This window comes from Panicum virgatum, chromosome 9N, assembly GCF_016808335.1.
Source record: "Panicum virgatum strain AP13 chromosome 9N, P.virgatum_v5, whole genome shotgun sequence".
Classification (NCBI taxonomy): Eukaryota; Viridiplantae; Streptophyta; class Magnoliopsida; order Poales; family Poaceae; genus Panicum; species Panicum virgatum.
Window position 1 is genome coordinate 16391877 of NC_053153.1, and position 17519 is coordinate 16409395.

The 17519-nt window shown below is 46.1% G+C and overlaps 1 protein-coding gene across 1 annotated transcript; it reads right to left on the reverse strand.

The window, feature by feature from the left end:
- Positions 1–1180: 1180 nt before the first annotated feature.
- LOC120693481 (protein CUP-SHAPED COTYLEDON 1-like) lies at positions 1181–3455 on the reverse strand. The gene is made up of 3 exons (XM_039976927.1): positions 3121–3455; positions 2205–2470; positions 1181–2044 (listed from the first exon to the last, which is right to left on the reverse strand). The coding sequence occupies exons 1-3, from the start codon at positions 3272–3274 to the stop codon at positions 1457–1459; spliced, it is 1008 nt and encodes a 335-aa protein (XP_039832861.1). The 5' UTR covers positions 3275–3455; the 3' UTR covers positions 1181–1456.
- Positions 3456–17519: the final 14064 nt, after the last annotated feature.

Here is a 17519-nt window from a genome sequence, read left to right on the forward strand (position 1 = left end):
GCTCTCTTGGGTCAAAACCATTCCACTGGTCTGTATGATATTCTTCAGGCGATGGATTCGGCTTTTGTAACGCAGGCAATATATATCCATCCCGGGTTTTGAAACTTTCCGTTTTTCTAGTACTAAAAAGATCTCGCAGTGTCCTTCAAAAAAAAAAGAAAAGATCTTGCAGTGCATTTGTGTTTTGTCTTTTTATGCCTCATGAAGATGCAAGAGCTTTTTCTTTATCAAGAAGATGCAAGAGCTGGTTCAGCAGTGGACAAGGGGATTAAGAGCCAAAATGTTTCAATGTGGTTGAGAAGAAAAAAACACCCAAGGTATTAATACGTGGGCATAATGAGGTGGGCCCATAGTCAGTAACGTTCTAACGACAAACTCCTGTTAATTGTATTGCATGACTTTGTTCTATACCACATCTAACCAGATTTTGTACGTGGTCACGTCATGAGGAATATATGTAAGACATCTGCACAAGTTCAACAAAGTGATATATCTTATATGATGAGGAGAAAGGCGGGTGTTAGCGAGTCTACTATTAGGCGGTAGGGTCCTATAAGTCAGGTGTATTGATCAACAAAAATTTGCTCTTTGGGTTTGTAACAACGGTTTTGTTGTGCATGCTATGACCATCTCCAATCCATTGTAATATGTGCATTCCAAAAAAAAGAATAATGCTTATAACATATAGCAGTTTCAGCTTGATAAATCATTATACAAAATAAAATAGGGGACCTTAGATACAAGGTTCTGCAAATTATAGTTCTTTTTAGTTGTGATATGTTGTAACAACTAATTGTTTATACTAACTATACCATAGCATTACTTTATTTATATAAATTGTACATTTAGAACTTTTATTTAACTTTTCCACTTACCAAATTAAATATAAAAACTTTAATTGAATATAAGTTATAATTTCCATTTTAACCAATCACCATGGAGATTAGAATTATGTGAGGCACATAATTGCGTGAGTTAATTAATGTGCTAGTACGAAATGGATATAAAGAAATCATTCTAAGTGAGCATAAAGGACCCGCTAAGATGCTTAGTCTTCGAAGATACTCATAGGGGTAAGGTTTGCGTACGTGTGTTCATAGAGGTGAGTGCGCATGTATTGTGAGTGTTTGAGTTGTACTGTATAATTTCAAAAAAAAAGACCCACTAAGAGATTTTACTATTTTCTTACAACAATTAATCGACCAAGCATATAATGTTTCTTACAAAACATAGTACACAAATAATCAACAGATGCGTACACTTCTATAGTAAAACTTTACTTGTTGTGACCTAGTGGGTTTGTCCCATTTTAACATGCACTTTTCTAGTTAAACTTCACTGATTGGACCACATGGGTTTTTCCCAAGTATATCACCTAGAATATTCCCCTACAACTGCATAATAATTGACCACAAGTCCATGACTAAGCTGATCGATGTAATATAGACGCCCATGATCAGAATGCTCTCCACGTCGACTCGTCCATCCCCAGCTGCTGCTCCGGCGTCGGCGTCGGCGCCGGCTGCTGCTGATCGCATTCCATTTCAACCTTTGCCAACGAGCTTGCGAACATGGCATCGTGCTCACTTCCGACGTTCGCCGCAAAGCCGGCGAGGTCCCGCGGCTGGCTGCACCCGGCGACGAACGGCAGCGGCTTCTGCAGGGCCAGCTGCTGGTGGTTCGGCACGAAGACGTTGCCGAACAGTCCCGGCGTCGTGGCCCATGGAAGCATGACCGCGGCCGCCGCGGCGGCGGCGCCGTGGTTGGCTGCCGCCATCCAGCTCATGTACGCGTTCATGTCCACCCTGTGGCCGAAGCTCTCGCCGGCGCCCTGGTGGAGCGCGCCCGGCGAGCTGGTGGAGGACGTGTGCGCCGCGGCAGGCGTGAAGCCGCCGAGGATGGAGGAGACGTCGAGCTCCCCGAGCTCGCCTAGGGAGGCGTTGGCGTCGTGGCATGGGGAGTCGTCCATGGTGGGGCTGCCCTGTGGTGGCCTCATCTTGATGATCTGGCACTTCTTGAACACCCGGCACACCACCCATTCCTCCTACCAAAACAGATGAAATAGTACGTTTCCAGCAGTTTGAAAAGTTTGCAACAATGTTGGTGAATATAAACTTAAGACTCACTAATGGCGAGTAACTAATTTCCAGCAGAAGAATTTGACGACAAGTTGCTGCATTGGCTGAGTGGTTTGATATAGATACCTTGTTGGGTTTGTAGGGAAACTTATTCTGGAGCCTGTACTCGTGCATGACCCAGCTGGTCTTCTCTCCCTTGGGAGCCCTGCCCCTGTAGAAGACCAGGGTTTTCTTCATCCCCACGAGCATGCCGCAGTGGAAGATCTCCTTGTCCTTGCCGGTGGTCTTCCAGTATCCGGAGTCGGTGGCGCGGTTCGTGCGGATGCCGGTCGGGTACTTGCGGTCACGCATGCTGAAGAAGTACCATTCCTTCTCACCCATGCTAGCTTTGCCTGCAGATTGATCGCAAAGTCCTACAATTAGCACTTTAGCAGTATCCGAGAAATTAATTACCAGGATTTAACTGACACTGTTCTTGAATTATATTATTCTTGATCATTTACTGAGGTACTACTACAACCTGTGCAAGTCTGAATGACCAAAAGACGACTAAGTCAAGTGATGTTACGGTGTTACCTCAGTCTGTAAATTTAGTCAAGATGTACACATATGACAGTGACCTTGATTTATGCATGCATGCAACAAATTGACTATATAAGTTAATGCATTCAAATTCTCACAAAATCACATCCACAAAATGAGAGGAAGGAAGCACGAAAATAAAGTTGTTTGAGCATGAATCATGCGCACAATCTATGAAGTTGGCGAGACCAATTGCGATTGCGATTCGATTCGTAAAAGAGTTTCGAAATTCTTAACTAAATATATATGTAGAATGGACTATGAGAGCTAGCCATCCAGCAGCGTGTTTGATGCATGCATCCATGCTTTGGTCAGAATAGAACCAAAATTTTCTTGCAGGTGCTAGGAACTAGGAAGTTAATAATGTGGGATAAATAATAAATAATCGCTAATATCTAGAAGAGCAAGTAGATACTGGAGCGTAGTACATGGATGAATAGATGATGGATCGCGGTTTTACCTGGGAGATCCCATGGCTCGCACTTGTTGAGGTCGACGTCGGCGATGGCGCGGGTGGCGAAGGCGAAGTCGGAGACCTTGCGGGTGAGGTAGTAGGTGACGAGCTCCTCGTCCGTCGGGTGGAACCGGAACCCCGGCGGGAGCCCCTCCTCCATCGATGGATCGATCGAGCTCAGACTCAGTGAACTAGCTAGCTAGCTAGCACACTAGCTCGTCACTGCAGACTGTGAGCGCAGCTGGCACAGTCTGCAGTGCGGCGGTGGCGGCGGCGAGCTAGCAGCCGCAGCGAGGACGCATATATACTGGCAGATGAGGACACGCACGCATGCGCATGTGTGTGGGAAGACAATGCGATCGATATATTTATTAACGACGAGCTAATCTCGCTGCACAACGTCGATCCTTCCCCTCCTTCTAGAGCGGCATCGCCGGGGTCTCAACAACCATGGGACCGAGAGCGACGGGAAAGGATTGTCGACGACGGCGACGGCGTGGGGCGGAGAGGGCCGCGGTGAAAGGGCCAGCGCGAAGCCTCGGTTAGCTCCATGCTCGTCGCGCGCCGAGGATTTCCAGCCAACTCCAACCACCTCCAACCACCCTTGCAAACCCGGCGAGCGAATAGCGGAGACCCGGCCGGCCGGCGTCGCATCGGAGCCAGCTAGATGATGCGCGGGACAGCGACGGCGAAGGCGATAAGAATAACAGCTTGTGCTCCTAACCGCACATACTATTATATATATACTTATATATACATAGTATATATAATATAATATCGAGATGAGGACACGTACGGGGATTAGCCTTTTTAGGGGCACCACGTCTCGATCGATCATGGCTGCCGCCACTGACAGAATGATCTTTTTGGTAGTAGGCTAATCAAAAGACCGCGGCAGAGAGGTGGCGGATTCCGACCTAGCTGATCAGCTGCAGCTCCTCCGTCGTCGTCGTCTTCCCGCGCCATCAAGTGTGTCGGTCGGCAGGATCGGATGAAGAAATCGAAGGAGCTGATCGAGCTGGGCGCGAACGATGACACACGCGTGAGAAAATGACGCATCCGGGGCCTGTTCCATTGCGCGTGCGTTATGGTCTCTGATCTGGTTGTTGCGGACTTGCAGTACAGTGCCCGTTTTGGTCGTGTGACGTGTGGGCACATATGTTCTTCACTGATGATGCAGGTTTGATTTTAGCGGCCGGGTGAGTCTATCCTTACGCTATTTTGGTTGCTGGCTCCCATTGGCCGGATTAAGAATGTGTTCCGGATGCCACCAAATCAATGCAAAGTGGAATCAAATCAATCAACGAGCTAATAGAATCAGTATTCAGTATCCGTGAATCTTCTTGGCTTTATTTTAGCCGACCCTGTGCTCGGGATGCAGCAGCTAGCTCGTTTAGATTCGTCAGAAGCAGCTGCGTTCTGCGTGCAGCCACACAGCGGGTTTGCAAAGATTACTTGGCCTGCGCACGCGCCATCCCAACAAGCTAGAACGCGCTACTACGATTTACTTACAGGCCAAATTTGGAAGCTTCGGAGCATCTATCTAGCATGCATTCTTTTTTTTTAATATATTTTCTCCAATATATCCCAAACAAGCAGCAACGAAGAAATGTGCGAACGCACAAACATTCAGAGTCCGAGTATCCTTTACTAGCTGGGATGAGAAATAAAAGTGGGGTGAGGGGCTCAGCTATTCGGGCATGCACGAACTTTCCTTTGAAGAGGTCAGTTCAAGCTGTGCACTGGAGTGCCTGATAATCTCTTTTTTTGCGACCTGCTGCTAGAGATTCCATCTAAACAATTTGCCTCTCTGACAGGCCATCACGTCTTGGTTTCTAGGGGTAGAGCTAGCGACTTTGACTTTGGCCCATTCTACAAGGCCCAATAGGCTAATATAACTGGGTATGAGACATACATATCTAAATTTAACTGGGCTCATAACTATACATTCGTTGAGGAATCGATATGCAGACTTCATGCTGATGGGTGGAATATGCATTGATTGTTATTTCAGAACAAGATTCTGATAGCAGATAAGAGCATATCCAAGAGACTCTTTATATTTTTTCTAATTTATAGAAATAGAGATTTTGATGAAAAATTAGCCTCCAACAGGCTCTTCAAATGAATATCTAAAGATAGATATCCTCTATTCTGGATTTCATGTTAGCCAAAGATGGAGAGTAAGGATGGCTCTCTAGACTACAAATAAAATATAGAAGACCTGTTGGAAAAGACAAAGATATGGAAAACGATTTTCACTGAAATGACTCTCCAAATGATATTTTAGAGAGTAGATTTTGGAAAAGCTCTTGGAGATGCTCTAGATGACCCCAAGGAATTGGCAGTGCAACAAGGTCTGTTTCCTCTGTGATTAAGTTTTTGAGATGGTAGTGCATTTGTGCTTAGAGCAACTCCAAAAGTCTCTCTATATTCATCCTAATTGTTAGAAATAGAAATTTTGATGAAAAAATAGCCTCCAAGAGCTTCTCTAAGTGGTTATCCAAATGTAGCCATCATTTATTCTGGATTTCTCGCTAGCCAAAGATAGATAACGAAAATGGTTCTCTAGAGTGTAAACAAGATATAGAAAAACTGTTGGAGAGTGAAAATGTATAGAGAGCAATTTTTATGTACATGACTCTCCAAATAATAATTTAGAGAGTGAAATTTAGGAAGACTCTTAAAAATGCTCTTAGAATGCAGTTACACAAAGATGTATGGCTCCTGGTTTGCAATTGGACCGGATTGCATCACAACTAGGGGTGCAAATTGGTGACCCTTAGGTGTACCTCCAATCCTCTTTAGTTCAAAATTTTGTACTAATTTTTCAAAATAAATCTAATTTTGAAGAAGTAATACAAAATTTTGAACTAAAAAGAATTAGAGCCTAAGGGTCACTAATTAACATCCCTAATCACAACAGATGGTCAATAGTTGGATGCGAAAAAATTATGTATACAAATACTTGCACCATTAATAAAGAAGCAACAACAATCGACGACATCCATAATCATGTACACTGCCTGGAATATTTGGAAAGAGTGAAATCGAAGAGTTTTCTAGGGAGTTAATCTACGATTTGAAATGTTTTTGGGTTGATTGAAGATAATATTAATGTTAAACATGACAACACATTTGACATCAAATATTCTTATATTTTCCTCTTAATCTATGAGCAGCAGACAAATTGATATAGAAGGAAACTACTTATTAAACGATTTGTCTTCAGTTTGGTGTAGTTTTATTACATGACAGATTTATCACATAAACAAATTGAGGCATTGTAAATAAGATGGTAGCTAAGTAGAGGTTACTATGTCTATACTGGAACTTTGGACTCAAATATATTTATTTGTCCCAATTAACTGTATAAATATATTACTACTTTTGCAAAAGAAAGTTATGTATATATACATGTGTATACCCTCATAGGTTCTATTGCAACAATGTCAGTAAAAACAGTACCACACTTTTTAATTTTGTGTTGAAGTGTTTTAATAATAACTTTAGTTGCAACCATACACATGGAGTAATTAAATTGTAGTGACAACATGCATATGAATGTTCTTGGAAAGAAAGCTAGTAATTTTGTTTATGTTTTTCAAATTCTAAAAAATGCATATTATAGTGAGAAAATTAGTTTGGGGATTTTTGTGGTCTTTCTCGAAGCATATAATATAGTAATATGTAGCACACTATAAAAAAACAACTTAAGCTAAAGAGAAATGCATATCGTTTGTCTCCAAAAGCAAATGTCAATTTCTAATGAACGCACGAGACATTTCAGCTGAAGCGCTGCATGATTTTTTGCAAGTATTCACTGATGCAACCAAGACGTTTTCAGCGGATAGACATTCTACAGCTTATCTGTTTCTAAAGATTATGTTAGACATTAGAGATATGAGTTAGCTGATGCTATGTATGCCAAAATTGAAAAGTACAGTCAAAGCCTAATATTGTTCTTCTCATTGTTTCACTTCTAGATCCATCCATGAAGCTGGACTTCGTCAAATTTTACTTCTTTACAGTTGTTGAAAATGGTTACATGAAGATAAGAGAGCTGAAAGATACTTGAATATATATTATTGGTGTATGAAAAGATTGTGAGGACCCAAAATTTACCTATTTTCAATCCAACTAATCAGCAACCAACAAGTGAGTCTAGGAAGTATTGTACAAGTTCTTTAGGACCGGTGTGCTAAAAGACGATTGGAGTATGCATTTGCTCAGTTTGCATATTAGAATTTAGTTGCTCGTTCAGAAAGGACAGAACTGGACACTTATTCGGAGGATCTTAGAGTGGCTGTGAGGTCCGATAAGAATTTTAATGTGATAGCATGGTGGAAAAATAACTCAGCCGCGTACACAATCCTATCTTTGATGGATAGGGAATTTCTTGCAATCCCCGTGAGCACAGTGTCTTCAGAATCAGCCTTTAGTGCTGCTGGGCAAATTCTCGATAAAAACAGAACATCACTCGCTCTAGAAACCCTTGAAGCTTTAGTATGTGCTAAAGATTGGTTCATCAAATTCAATGATGAAGATGAAGATGATGATTAAGATGAAGGTGAGACAATGACTGGACACAAGATGTTTGAGTCAGACGGTGAGGTGACCATTTAGTTATCTTCCTTTATTTTTATTTTCTTTAATTTATAGGCCTGCATATCTTATTACACACACACACACACACACACACACACACACCTCATGGGTTCCATTATTGCAACAATGTCTAGTAAAAACAATAACACATTACTTTTTAATCTTGTATTGAAGTGTTTCAAGAATAACTTTAGTTGCAACCATACACATGGAGTAATTATATTGTAGTGACAACATGCATATGGATGTTCTTGGAGAGAAAGCTAGTAATTTTGTTTATGTTTTCATTTTAAAAAATGTATAACGTAGTGCGAAACTCAGTTTGGGGATTTCTGTGGTCTTTCTCGAAGCATATAATATACATCATATCATATATATGTAGCACACTGCAAAAGCAACTTAAGCCAAAAAGAAATAATGCATATTATTTGTCTCCAAAAGCAAATATCAATTTCTAATGAACACACGAGATGTTTCAGTTGAGTAGCTGATATTTTTATTGGATCAAAGATATTCCATAGACAGTGGAAACATCTTTCTAACTGCCAGCTCATATCCTTCTCCACGTGGCCATGTCTTTCAGAATGTGACTTGCACTTACTGTAGATGACATGCAAAGAAAGTGTAGTAATAACCGTCCTGGGAACAAGCTAAGTTTCCTAGTCCTAGTAGAAGTCATGTGAAGGTAGAGCTTGCTTTCCTCAAATGTAATGCCTTGTTCGAGTTTTAAGAATTCTCCAATTCCGCGAAACATGATTTGATTGTGATTAAATAAGAAAATACATATCCGAATCTCAATATGGCAATCCTCTGCTTGTCCCGGCCCCTTCCTTGTTATTTTGTCACACGTGCTAGATCAAGATGCAGGGCCCTGTTATTATTTTTCACACGTGCTAGATCAAGATGCAGGGCTACGAAAGGGGAAGATTGAAACTTGAGAGCAGAAAAAGGTAGTATGGAACCGCGCACGACCCCTATGTACAAGAGAAGAAAAAAGCTGTACAGTACAGGGTCATCAGGAACGTGGTGGAAAAAGAACGAGTCACGGCGAGCCCAGTTTACTTGGGACACTCCCGCCCGGGTCACGAGTCCACCACCGTGATCCGTCGCCGCGACCGGTCCCCGGCTCTCAGCTGGGCGCGAACCGGTCGAGCAGCAGGTAGACGGTAGCCTCCGGCATCGCGTCGCGGCGGCACGTCCTAGCACTCCTCGGCGGGCCGCCGTCCTTGCCGCCCGCGGCGCCGGCTTGCCTCGCCGCCTCCGTGCCGCCGTCGCCGTTCTTGTTGCCGGGTGCCTGCCGCAGGCCGGAGGAGATCTGGCAGAACCAGAGGCCGACCGGGTTCGGCGACGACGCAGGCGCAGAGGAAGCCATGGTCTCTCCGGTCCTCTCTCTCTGGCGAGCTTAGGATGATGGAGACATATCTGGTGCAATCACGGAACTGGTGAAATCACCGTGCAATCCGACTAAAAAGGTCTTCAAAAAATTCTGAAAAAAATCATGAATGTACATCTCGGTCTACCCCATCTACATATAAAATTTCATGGTAAAATTCATCTTACTCTAGCAGTTACAAAAAAGACAAATTTGGGCTGCATTTGAACGTTACTGATTGTTAGAAAATTTGTCTTTTTCGTAACTGCAAGTGTAAGATGAATTTGATCGTGGAAATTTATATGTAGATGGGGTAGACCGAGATGTACATTCATGATTTTTTCAGAATTTTTTGAAGACCTTTTTAGTCGGATTGCACGATGATTTCACCAGTTCCGTGATTGCACCAGATATGTCTCCATGATGAGCTGGTGCTCATCATGGATGATCGAGCTGGTGCTAGCTGCGACTCAGCTGCTGGACACTTTGTTGGATTGGCACTGGATGGGCGAGCAAGCGCTGCGGTCGCTGCCGATCTTATACTGCTGCGTGCTGCCCTGCCGAGGGAGGGCGCCGCTCGCGAGATGGGCAGGCCAGCAGAGCAGATAGGGACGATGCGTCGACGCCAACGTCCCAACTTGCTATGATCGATCGTGCCCATGGATCGTATTCCGTTGGGTCCGGGCCGGCATTTGCACATCCGGACCCATTTCGTTCGTTCCCCCAGGTGAGGTGACGAGATCAAATGGGCGCACCCTCAACCCGAGGAGAAACCGCGCCCGTTTGCGAGGAGTCTGGTCGGCACGGCGCGCCGGGGAACGCTCGCGGCGCGGATGGATCCAAGCGGCCGGCCGGGGTGGGTTGCCGCAGCTGCCGGGCCGGCAAGGCCTTATCTCGCGCGCGCGGCTTCCGTTCCATTCCACGCGGATGCGGACGCCACGTGCCGGCCGCGTCGCCGTCACCGCGGGCGACGTTCCCCCCGCCTCCGCCCGGGCCAAAGTCGCCGCACCAATCGCCGGAGATTGCCGCGGACGTCTCACCAATCGCCGCGGCCACTGCCCACCTAGTGCTGGGAGAGGTGTCCGCCTCATCTCATCCGCTCTCACCTTCACCTCCCAGCTCTAGGCTCTCTGTCTCTACTCCATCATTGGCGATGTATCTCACCGGAGTGGAGTGGACTCTCCGAGCTATAGTCTGGAGACGCCGCAGTGCGGTGGTCTTGGCGAATGGCAACACTGCACTGGACACGGATGCAAGAGATCGAGATTTGATATGTATGAAGAGACCAATGCAGAGCTTCAGTGTCTGAATGATGATGTCCCCGGGCTAAGAGGTCCAGGGCTCGATCCAACTTTCCAGTGTTCGGATCCACCACAGCAGGACAGACACAAAAGACCCGACTATTTCTGTGAATTTCTCTTGGGCCTTGTGGGCTGTGGGCCATAATGATTCATAACAAAGTTCTTTTTCTTCGAGTTTTTTATTTTTATATTATTTATTTTTCGATTTATCAAAAATATATACCACATTTTTTTTGCAGATTTGGTCTTTTGTCACCAGTTCAACTGGCGCTAAGTGCATACCGCCGGATGAAACGGCGGTAGGGATACTGTAACGATATTATCGCCGGATGAACTGGCGGATTTTTTTAAAAAAATCATAACTAATTTATATGAACTTGGATGGAGATAAACTTTATATGAAAATTGTAGATCTCGACGAGATCAACAACTTTGTAGTTCAAAACTTTTTCATTTGGAGCCATCTTTTTGCTCAAATAATCGATCAATGCTCCAGATCTAACATTTAATTTTGGATCCGAAGCTTGTGACAATTATTTGAGCACCAAGATGGCTTCGAATGAAATAATTTTGAACTATAAAGTTGTAGATCTTGTTGAGTTCTATAATTTCTATATGAAATTTATCTTCATACGATTTTATATAAATTAATTATGATTTTTTGAATGTGTGATGTCCAGTGTTTAGACCCAAATTTAAATTTTAGATCTGAAATTTGTTTCGATTATTTGAGCACCAAGATAGCTCCAAATGAAAAATGTTTGAACTACAAAGTTGTAGATCTCGTCGAGATCTACAATTTTCATATAAAGTTTATCTCCATATGAGTTCATAAAATTAGTTGTGATTTTTTGAAAGTGAACTGCCAGGGTCAAAAAATTCGCCGGATGAACCGGCGATAGTCGACAGTTCATCCGGCGGTATGCCCTTACCGCCAATTGAACTGGGGACAGGAGGACAGATCTGCAAAAAATTGCGGTATATATTTTTGAAAAATCGAAAAATAAATAATATAAAAATTAAAAAAAAACTCTTTTTCTTCGGCGGCACCCAAAATTCTGAGCCCAAATTACTACGTTGTTGGAGCCTAGAGCCCATATTTACTGGGTCTCTCGTATTTCCTTCTGCCAACAATAATACTAGCACATGCATTTCTGGCAAATTGCAAATACGCATGCAATCGATCAGGCTGCTTGTCGGCGTCCCGACCCGGGGGTCCGGATCCCAACTAGTAAATGATGCGTGTTTCCTCGTCCCAGATGTTGATGCAAGAGGCAACACAGTAACGCACGGGTTTATCCTGGTTCCGGCCGCGGGGCCATACGTCCAGCCAAGGGGGTGTGCGAGGGCACTGTATTATCTTGCACCCTGAGTGCTTGTAGTAGGGGGTACAAACGAGGCGAGAGAGGGAGGGAGGCTCCCAAGTCTCTGTTAGAAAAGGAGTTGTGCGTAGCGAGTAGCGATGTCGGAGCTAGAAGCGAGTGCGTGCGCTCTGTATGCGGTGTAATGCCTAGAGAGCCGACCGACCCCCTTAAGGGAAGCTCACCTCCTCCTTTTATAGACTCAAAGAGGGATGGGTACATGTACAGGGGATCGCGGAAGTCGTCGTGTTCTTTCTGAGCTGTAGGGATACGACAGTCGAGTACTGTGGGAAGTACACTATGGGGTATGGCGTCGGCGTGGTGGTCGTCCATGTCCTTGCGGAGATTGCGCCGACGTCCTGCCAACCCCAGCAGGCGTCGTGATCCTCGCTGTAGGATGTTCAGTCCTCCAGATGTGGCGTTCCGTGGACCCTGCAGGTCAGGATCCTGTGTGCTCCAATGTTGGAGGGGCACGCGGTGGTCCCGGACCCCCCTGGATAAGTGCCGGCGTGCGCACTAAGGAGGTCCGAGGGTTACGTGGAGGTCCCGGACCCCTCAAGGGGGCAGGTCCGGGACCCCGGCTGCGTGTGCTGTGCGTCCCTCTTGGAGGGGCACGTGGCGTCGCCGGACCCCTTCCCAAGAAGGAGGCGGGTCCGGGGCCATACATGTGATGAGGTGGAGTCCGGACGGCCGGAGTTGGCAGAATAGTACGAGAGTAGTGCCGAGCACGCTGCGTCCCGCGTCGTAGGTCCCACAGTGCTGCCACAGCACCCGGGATGGCGGAGCAGTGACCGGAGTTGGCGGATGGGACTCCGGTCACAGCCACTGTGGGGGAATGGCGGCCTGACGCCGTCTGTCCTAAGCACTGTGGAGGAGTGGTTGGCATTCAATACCTCCGTACGACAGGCGGTTGAGCGGCAGGGCCGTTTGTCCCTTACGCCGAGGGGTGGCCTCGAGCGAGGCGGAGATGAGCTACCTGCTCGAGGGAGGTCGCTGCCCTCGAGCGAGGCGGAGATGATTTGCCCGCTCGAGGGTAGATTCGCTACCCTCGAGCGAAGCGGAGATGCGGGGCGCAGTCGAGGGTCCCGATGGGAGCCCTCGAGCGAGGCGGAGATCGTCCCGCGGGCCCGAGAGGGGTGCGAATGGGCCGCATGCTGGGCTTCTTTGAGTCATTTCCTCTCTTCCAGATTGGAAGGAGGCTAAGGGCCTTCGTGGGCCCAGTTGCCTTAACACATGTTTGCGTTTTTTAGAGTGATCTTAGTACCCCAATTAGGGCGTCCCTAATCGTGGTACCCGACACTGCTCAATCCGCTAGACTCGATTACATAAATCGTTTTATTAGACCACTTCAAATCCATATAGTTACATACATGTGGGCAAATTTTAGTTCCATGAATATCCCTTTTGTTGCGGTCTATTAGCTAAGAATATATAGCTGGGTGGAAGGGGGCTGCTAGGAGTCACACGTTGTCAGACCCGGGGCAACCGGACTGCTTATAGGCATAGAATGTTCTAGAGTAAGGGATAGTTCATGGATGTACCTTACCTCTTTTGTAATTATTCTAATAGGCGTAGAACTAGTTGCAGTACAAAGCAAACTACCCGATTGTGTTGTAGTAGGACTCCAACTGTACTCGGCTAGGACTTTCCATGTAACCCTGTCCCCCCAGATATATAAGGACGGGCAGGGACCCCGTCCAAACGATCATCAGCACCTAAGGCAATACAAACCACACAGTACGTAGGGTATTACGCAAACTCGCGGCCCGAACATGTCTAAATCTTTGTGTTCCTTATACCATCGAGTTCTAGAGCAGTCGATCCCTACCTACAAATCCTACTGCTAAGAGTATCCCTGAGCAGGCTTGGCGGTAAACATCGATAGCTGGCACACCATGTAGGGGATTCGGCGAGTTCATCGACGAATTCGATGGCCGGATCAAGCGACGCCAACAACGTGCCTGAAGGCATAACCCTCGTTTTCGGTTCTTGGGCATGCACGGCTGACGGAACGGGAGGCTTCTCTAGCCACCTTGTCACGCCTAACTCATCTAAATCGAAAACCAGATCCCAAGTCGCCGACACCCGCAAGTCTGCGGATCTCGATGGAAAAAGAGTTCTACTCGAACTCGACTCGGACAACCCAGGAAACGTGTCAACTCTGACCCGAACTCTCGGTTCAGTCGAGTTCGACACAAACTCCGATCCCAAAAAACCTCACTTTTCCAAAACCATTGGAAAATACTTGACTCATCTCAAGACGATCAAACGCCCTAAGATCAAAAACTCCGAATTACTCGGTGGAGTAGATCAAATTTCACGATCAATTGAGGGCTGCATCAAACTCGCAGAAACTACTCTTAGTTCATCTACGTCACAGCAGAACCCCGAAGCATTGAACCCACCACAGAAAAAGTTGGGAGACATGCTCTCAGGGATCGATCGGGTGAAATCAAAGCTCATCGACTGCATCAAGATAGCTGAAAACACTCTGCAAAACAAAGAGCAGAAAATGGGAGGAGAAATCTGCAGGGGATCTGGTGAGACAAACCCCTGACTTGTTCGGTTGGGACCGTCTATCTCTAGGATACCTCAGAACCCTTCACCGAAACCTACCCACACTCGGACTCCAGAACTAGTCGAGTCCTCATTCGATCAGGACTTTGATCATTTCATGAACGGTCTCGAGAACTTCGAACCATTCGATGATCTCGAGAACTGGTCTGACAACATCGAGCTGTTCATGGACACCACGGCCAATTCACCCAAACACGCTGACACTCTTTGGAAATTGGCCAAGCCTAAGAAGGAAAAAGCCAAAGCTCTAGAACAATCCGGAGATTCAATCTTTGATAAACTCTGGATCAAGGAGCCTGAGGGGCTGACTCCTACTCAATCATGGCTACACTGGATGAACGAGAACGCCCTCTGTATAGAGTTGGGCATCCCACTTCTCGCTCACCCAAATCATACATACTCTAAACTCGGTGGGCTAACAGACTCCGAATCCGAGTACTCTTCCGATTCGGAGGACCGGCTGGATGACCTAATCCAGTACAGCAAGCAAGTCGAATCCAACTCAGCTAAGAATCTCAAGTCCAATTAGGACTCCCTCCCTAACTTGGTCATATATGTAACCCCGCAAGGACGGGTGGTGCACCTAAGGAAGACTCAAGATCCCAACTTCCCTAGCTCACAGCCAGCGGATCTGCCCTACCAACAGAGCACCCCGCTGGACCCGTCCCCAAGCAAACAAGACCAAGAAATTCAAGACCTTTGCCGTGAGATCCTCATGGTTCGCATCTCCGAAGAACCTGAGGGTGACCCCACGGAGCGTCTCAACCTTAACGACTACAATTATGATGATTTCAACGAGTACCTTTCCGACAACATGGAAACTACTCCTCCCGCAATCACTGAAGTCCAAGCTACTACCAAGGAGGATTCACCTACTCCTCCGCCGGCGGTGACCGTCACTATCCAACTGGATGAGCAGTATCCAACAGAAGATCTCTATGAACGTCATCGCCAGCTCAACCAGAAGAGGGCGTTCAGGCGTCAGCGCCTCGCTAACAGCCTACAGGAACAGCAAGGCGACAACTACGACTACACCAACTGCGACCTTCGCAGCATGATCAACGTTGGGCGTGATGCGCGCAACATCATCATCTCAAGGAGAAAGGAACACGAGGAAGTCGAGGCTTACAGCCCTTCTTCCAACTACCGTATTCCGCCAAAGGCTTCCGCATCCTTTAAGAAACACAAGCCAGTAACTACCAGTACCCGTCCTCAGGGTAAACCGCGCACCCCGCACCAGGGTGAAACATCCCAGGGTGAAAACAGGATCAACAAAGTACTGCTACGCAAGTGCTTTATCCACCCAAAGAGCTCTCACACGATCTTCCAGTGTGAGTCACTCCGCAAGGCCCTTGTGGCACCTCTCCTAAAGGATACCCTCCCACAAATCTAGTCGACCCCCGCATCGACTAGGTTTATCTCCAAATAAGTTTTATCCTGTCATGTAAACCATTGCTCATGTTCAACGAGCAAGGGGTAGGTCTTAAGAGTCAGAGTCTGTCACTTTACAGCTATCGTAATTTCGACAAATCCAAATAAAGTTGATTTTTCCCTATATCGACTACTTGGCTCTCGCTCACACGAACCAATACCCCATCTCGAAAGCCATGCTCAGCATTGGAGCAGCTATCGAGTAGTTTTATGAGTTTTACCCGAGTATTTTTTTGACATTTACGTCTTTGACAACCCGACGGGGTTCGTACCTAACAGTTCTGTCTTAAGGATTACTCTAGTTCTTGGTTAAAAGGACACCCTACTCGCTGGCTCGAGTAGGTCTTGGATACTCTTTTGGCACCTTCGTATTGGGCAACTCGACGGGGTTAGCACCTAACAGACTTGCCTCAGAGTTACTCCAGTCCTCAGGTAGGACACCTTACTCGCCTAGCTCGAGTAAAGTTTGGGATATTTCTAGAATATTCACATCTTGGTTAACTTGACGGAGTTCAATCCTAACAGTCCAATTCTAGAAATCAATCCAGTCTGTGTATAGGACATACTACTCGATCCGATCGAGTAGTCTGGGATATTTTTACGCTATTTGGCTGACCAAACGAGGTCTATCCTAACTGGTCAAACTACTAAAATCTCTCAAGGAGCAAAGACGAGTTCTTCATACTCTAAAATAAGTTGACACAAGTTTTACGCTTGCTCAGTTTTCTATGGGAATCTTCGTTGCATAATCTTTTTGCCTCGAGTATTTGACGGGTTCTACTTGCTTGCTTGAGACACAAAAAAAGTTATGATTTCCTTTAGCACTCTGAGTAGTTGTCGAGAGCTGCCTGTCTTCTTATCTATCAAGAAACTTCTTATACCTCCTAAAAACTCGATAAGAGTTCTTCCCCTGATGGGACAACAAAGTCCATATTAGCTTCGTGCTAATAAAACACTTCCTTCAAAAAGGAAACCCATACTAAGCCACGGCTTTTTTACACCTCTACAGTGCTATTCCCACTTGGTTAATCCTGAGAGATTCAATTCTAACCGGTCAGCACCATGGTTTCAAATCAGAACCAGACAAACTCGATCTTATTCGAGAACGCTTTGCCTCTCAAGGCACCAACGAATACAATTCCTTGTATCTACTACTATGACTGAGTGGGCGCGATGCTGCCTACACTCAGGATTTTCGAGTACAACTACTCGATACACCAAAGGATTCCACAATCCAAGTACAAGTACTTAACATTACGCAAATATCTAGTATTTGTTCAAAAGTACTTCTGGCCCACACGCCAACTCAATTACAATAAAAGTTCAAGGAGACTCGGCCTTGTTCAAGGACTGTACAATCTGGTCAGCTACCCTGGAAGTCTCCGCCAAATACTGACGGAATTGATCATCTGTATAGTCAGCCTGGGCTCCTTGCCCAAGCGCATCCAGGCGAGTAGATGGCTAGTAAGTCTTCACCAGCCCGAGTACATGACCCACATACTGTCGGGTGATGGTGGAGACATACCTCTCGAAGGCCCCTGGGACTTTGCGAAGTCTCCCCGCCAGCGTGAGCGGTTCATCTCCGTCCTTTTCTAGGATGTTCATGGCTTCAGCTACCTCCAGGGCGGCATCCCTGACTTCCCTTAAGCCTACGAGTTCTCGATGCATCGAGTCTCGTGACTCCGATAGGGTCTGGAGCTGTTGCAGAGTCGATGCCGCCTCCCGATCAAAGTCCTCCTTGATCTTCTTAAGCTT

What these genes read in the sequence shown, in the direction of transcription:
- LOC120693481 (XM_039976927.1), bottom strand. Translation starts at nt 3,274, where the DNA reads ATGGAGGAGGGGCTCCCGCCGGGGTTCCGGTTCCACCCGACGGACGAG. An exon ending in CGAGCCATGGGATCTCCCAG is followed by an intron (nt 2,471 to 3,120) that starts GTAAAACCGCGA and finishes ATCAATCTGCAG; the next exon opens with GCAAAGCTAGCATGGGTGAG. An exon ending in TTCCCTACAAACCCAACAAG is followed by an intron (nt 2,045 to 2,204) that starts GTATCTATATCA and finishes CTGTTTTGGTAG; the next exon opens with GAGGAATGGGTGGTGTGCCG.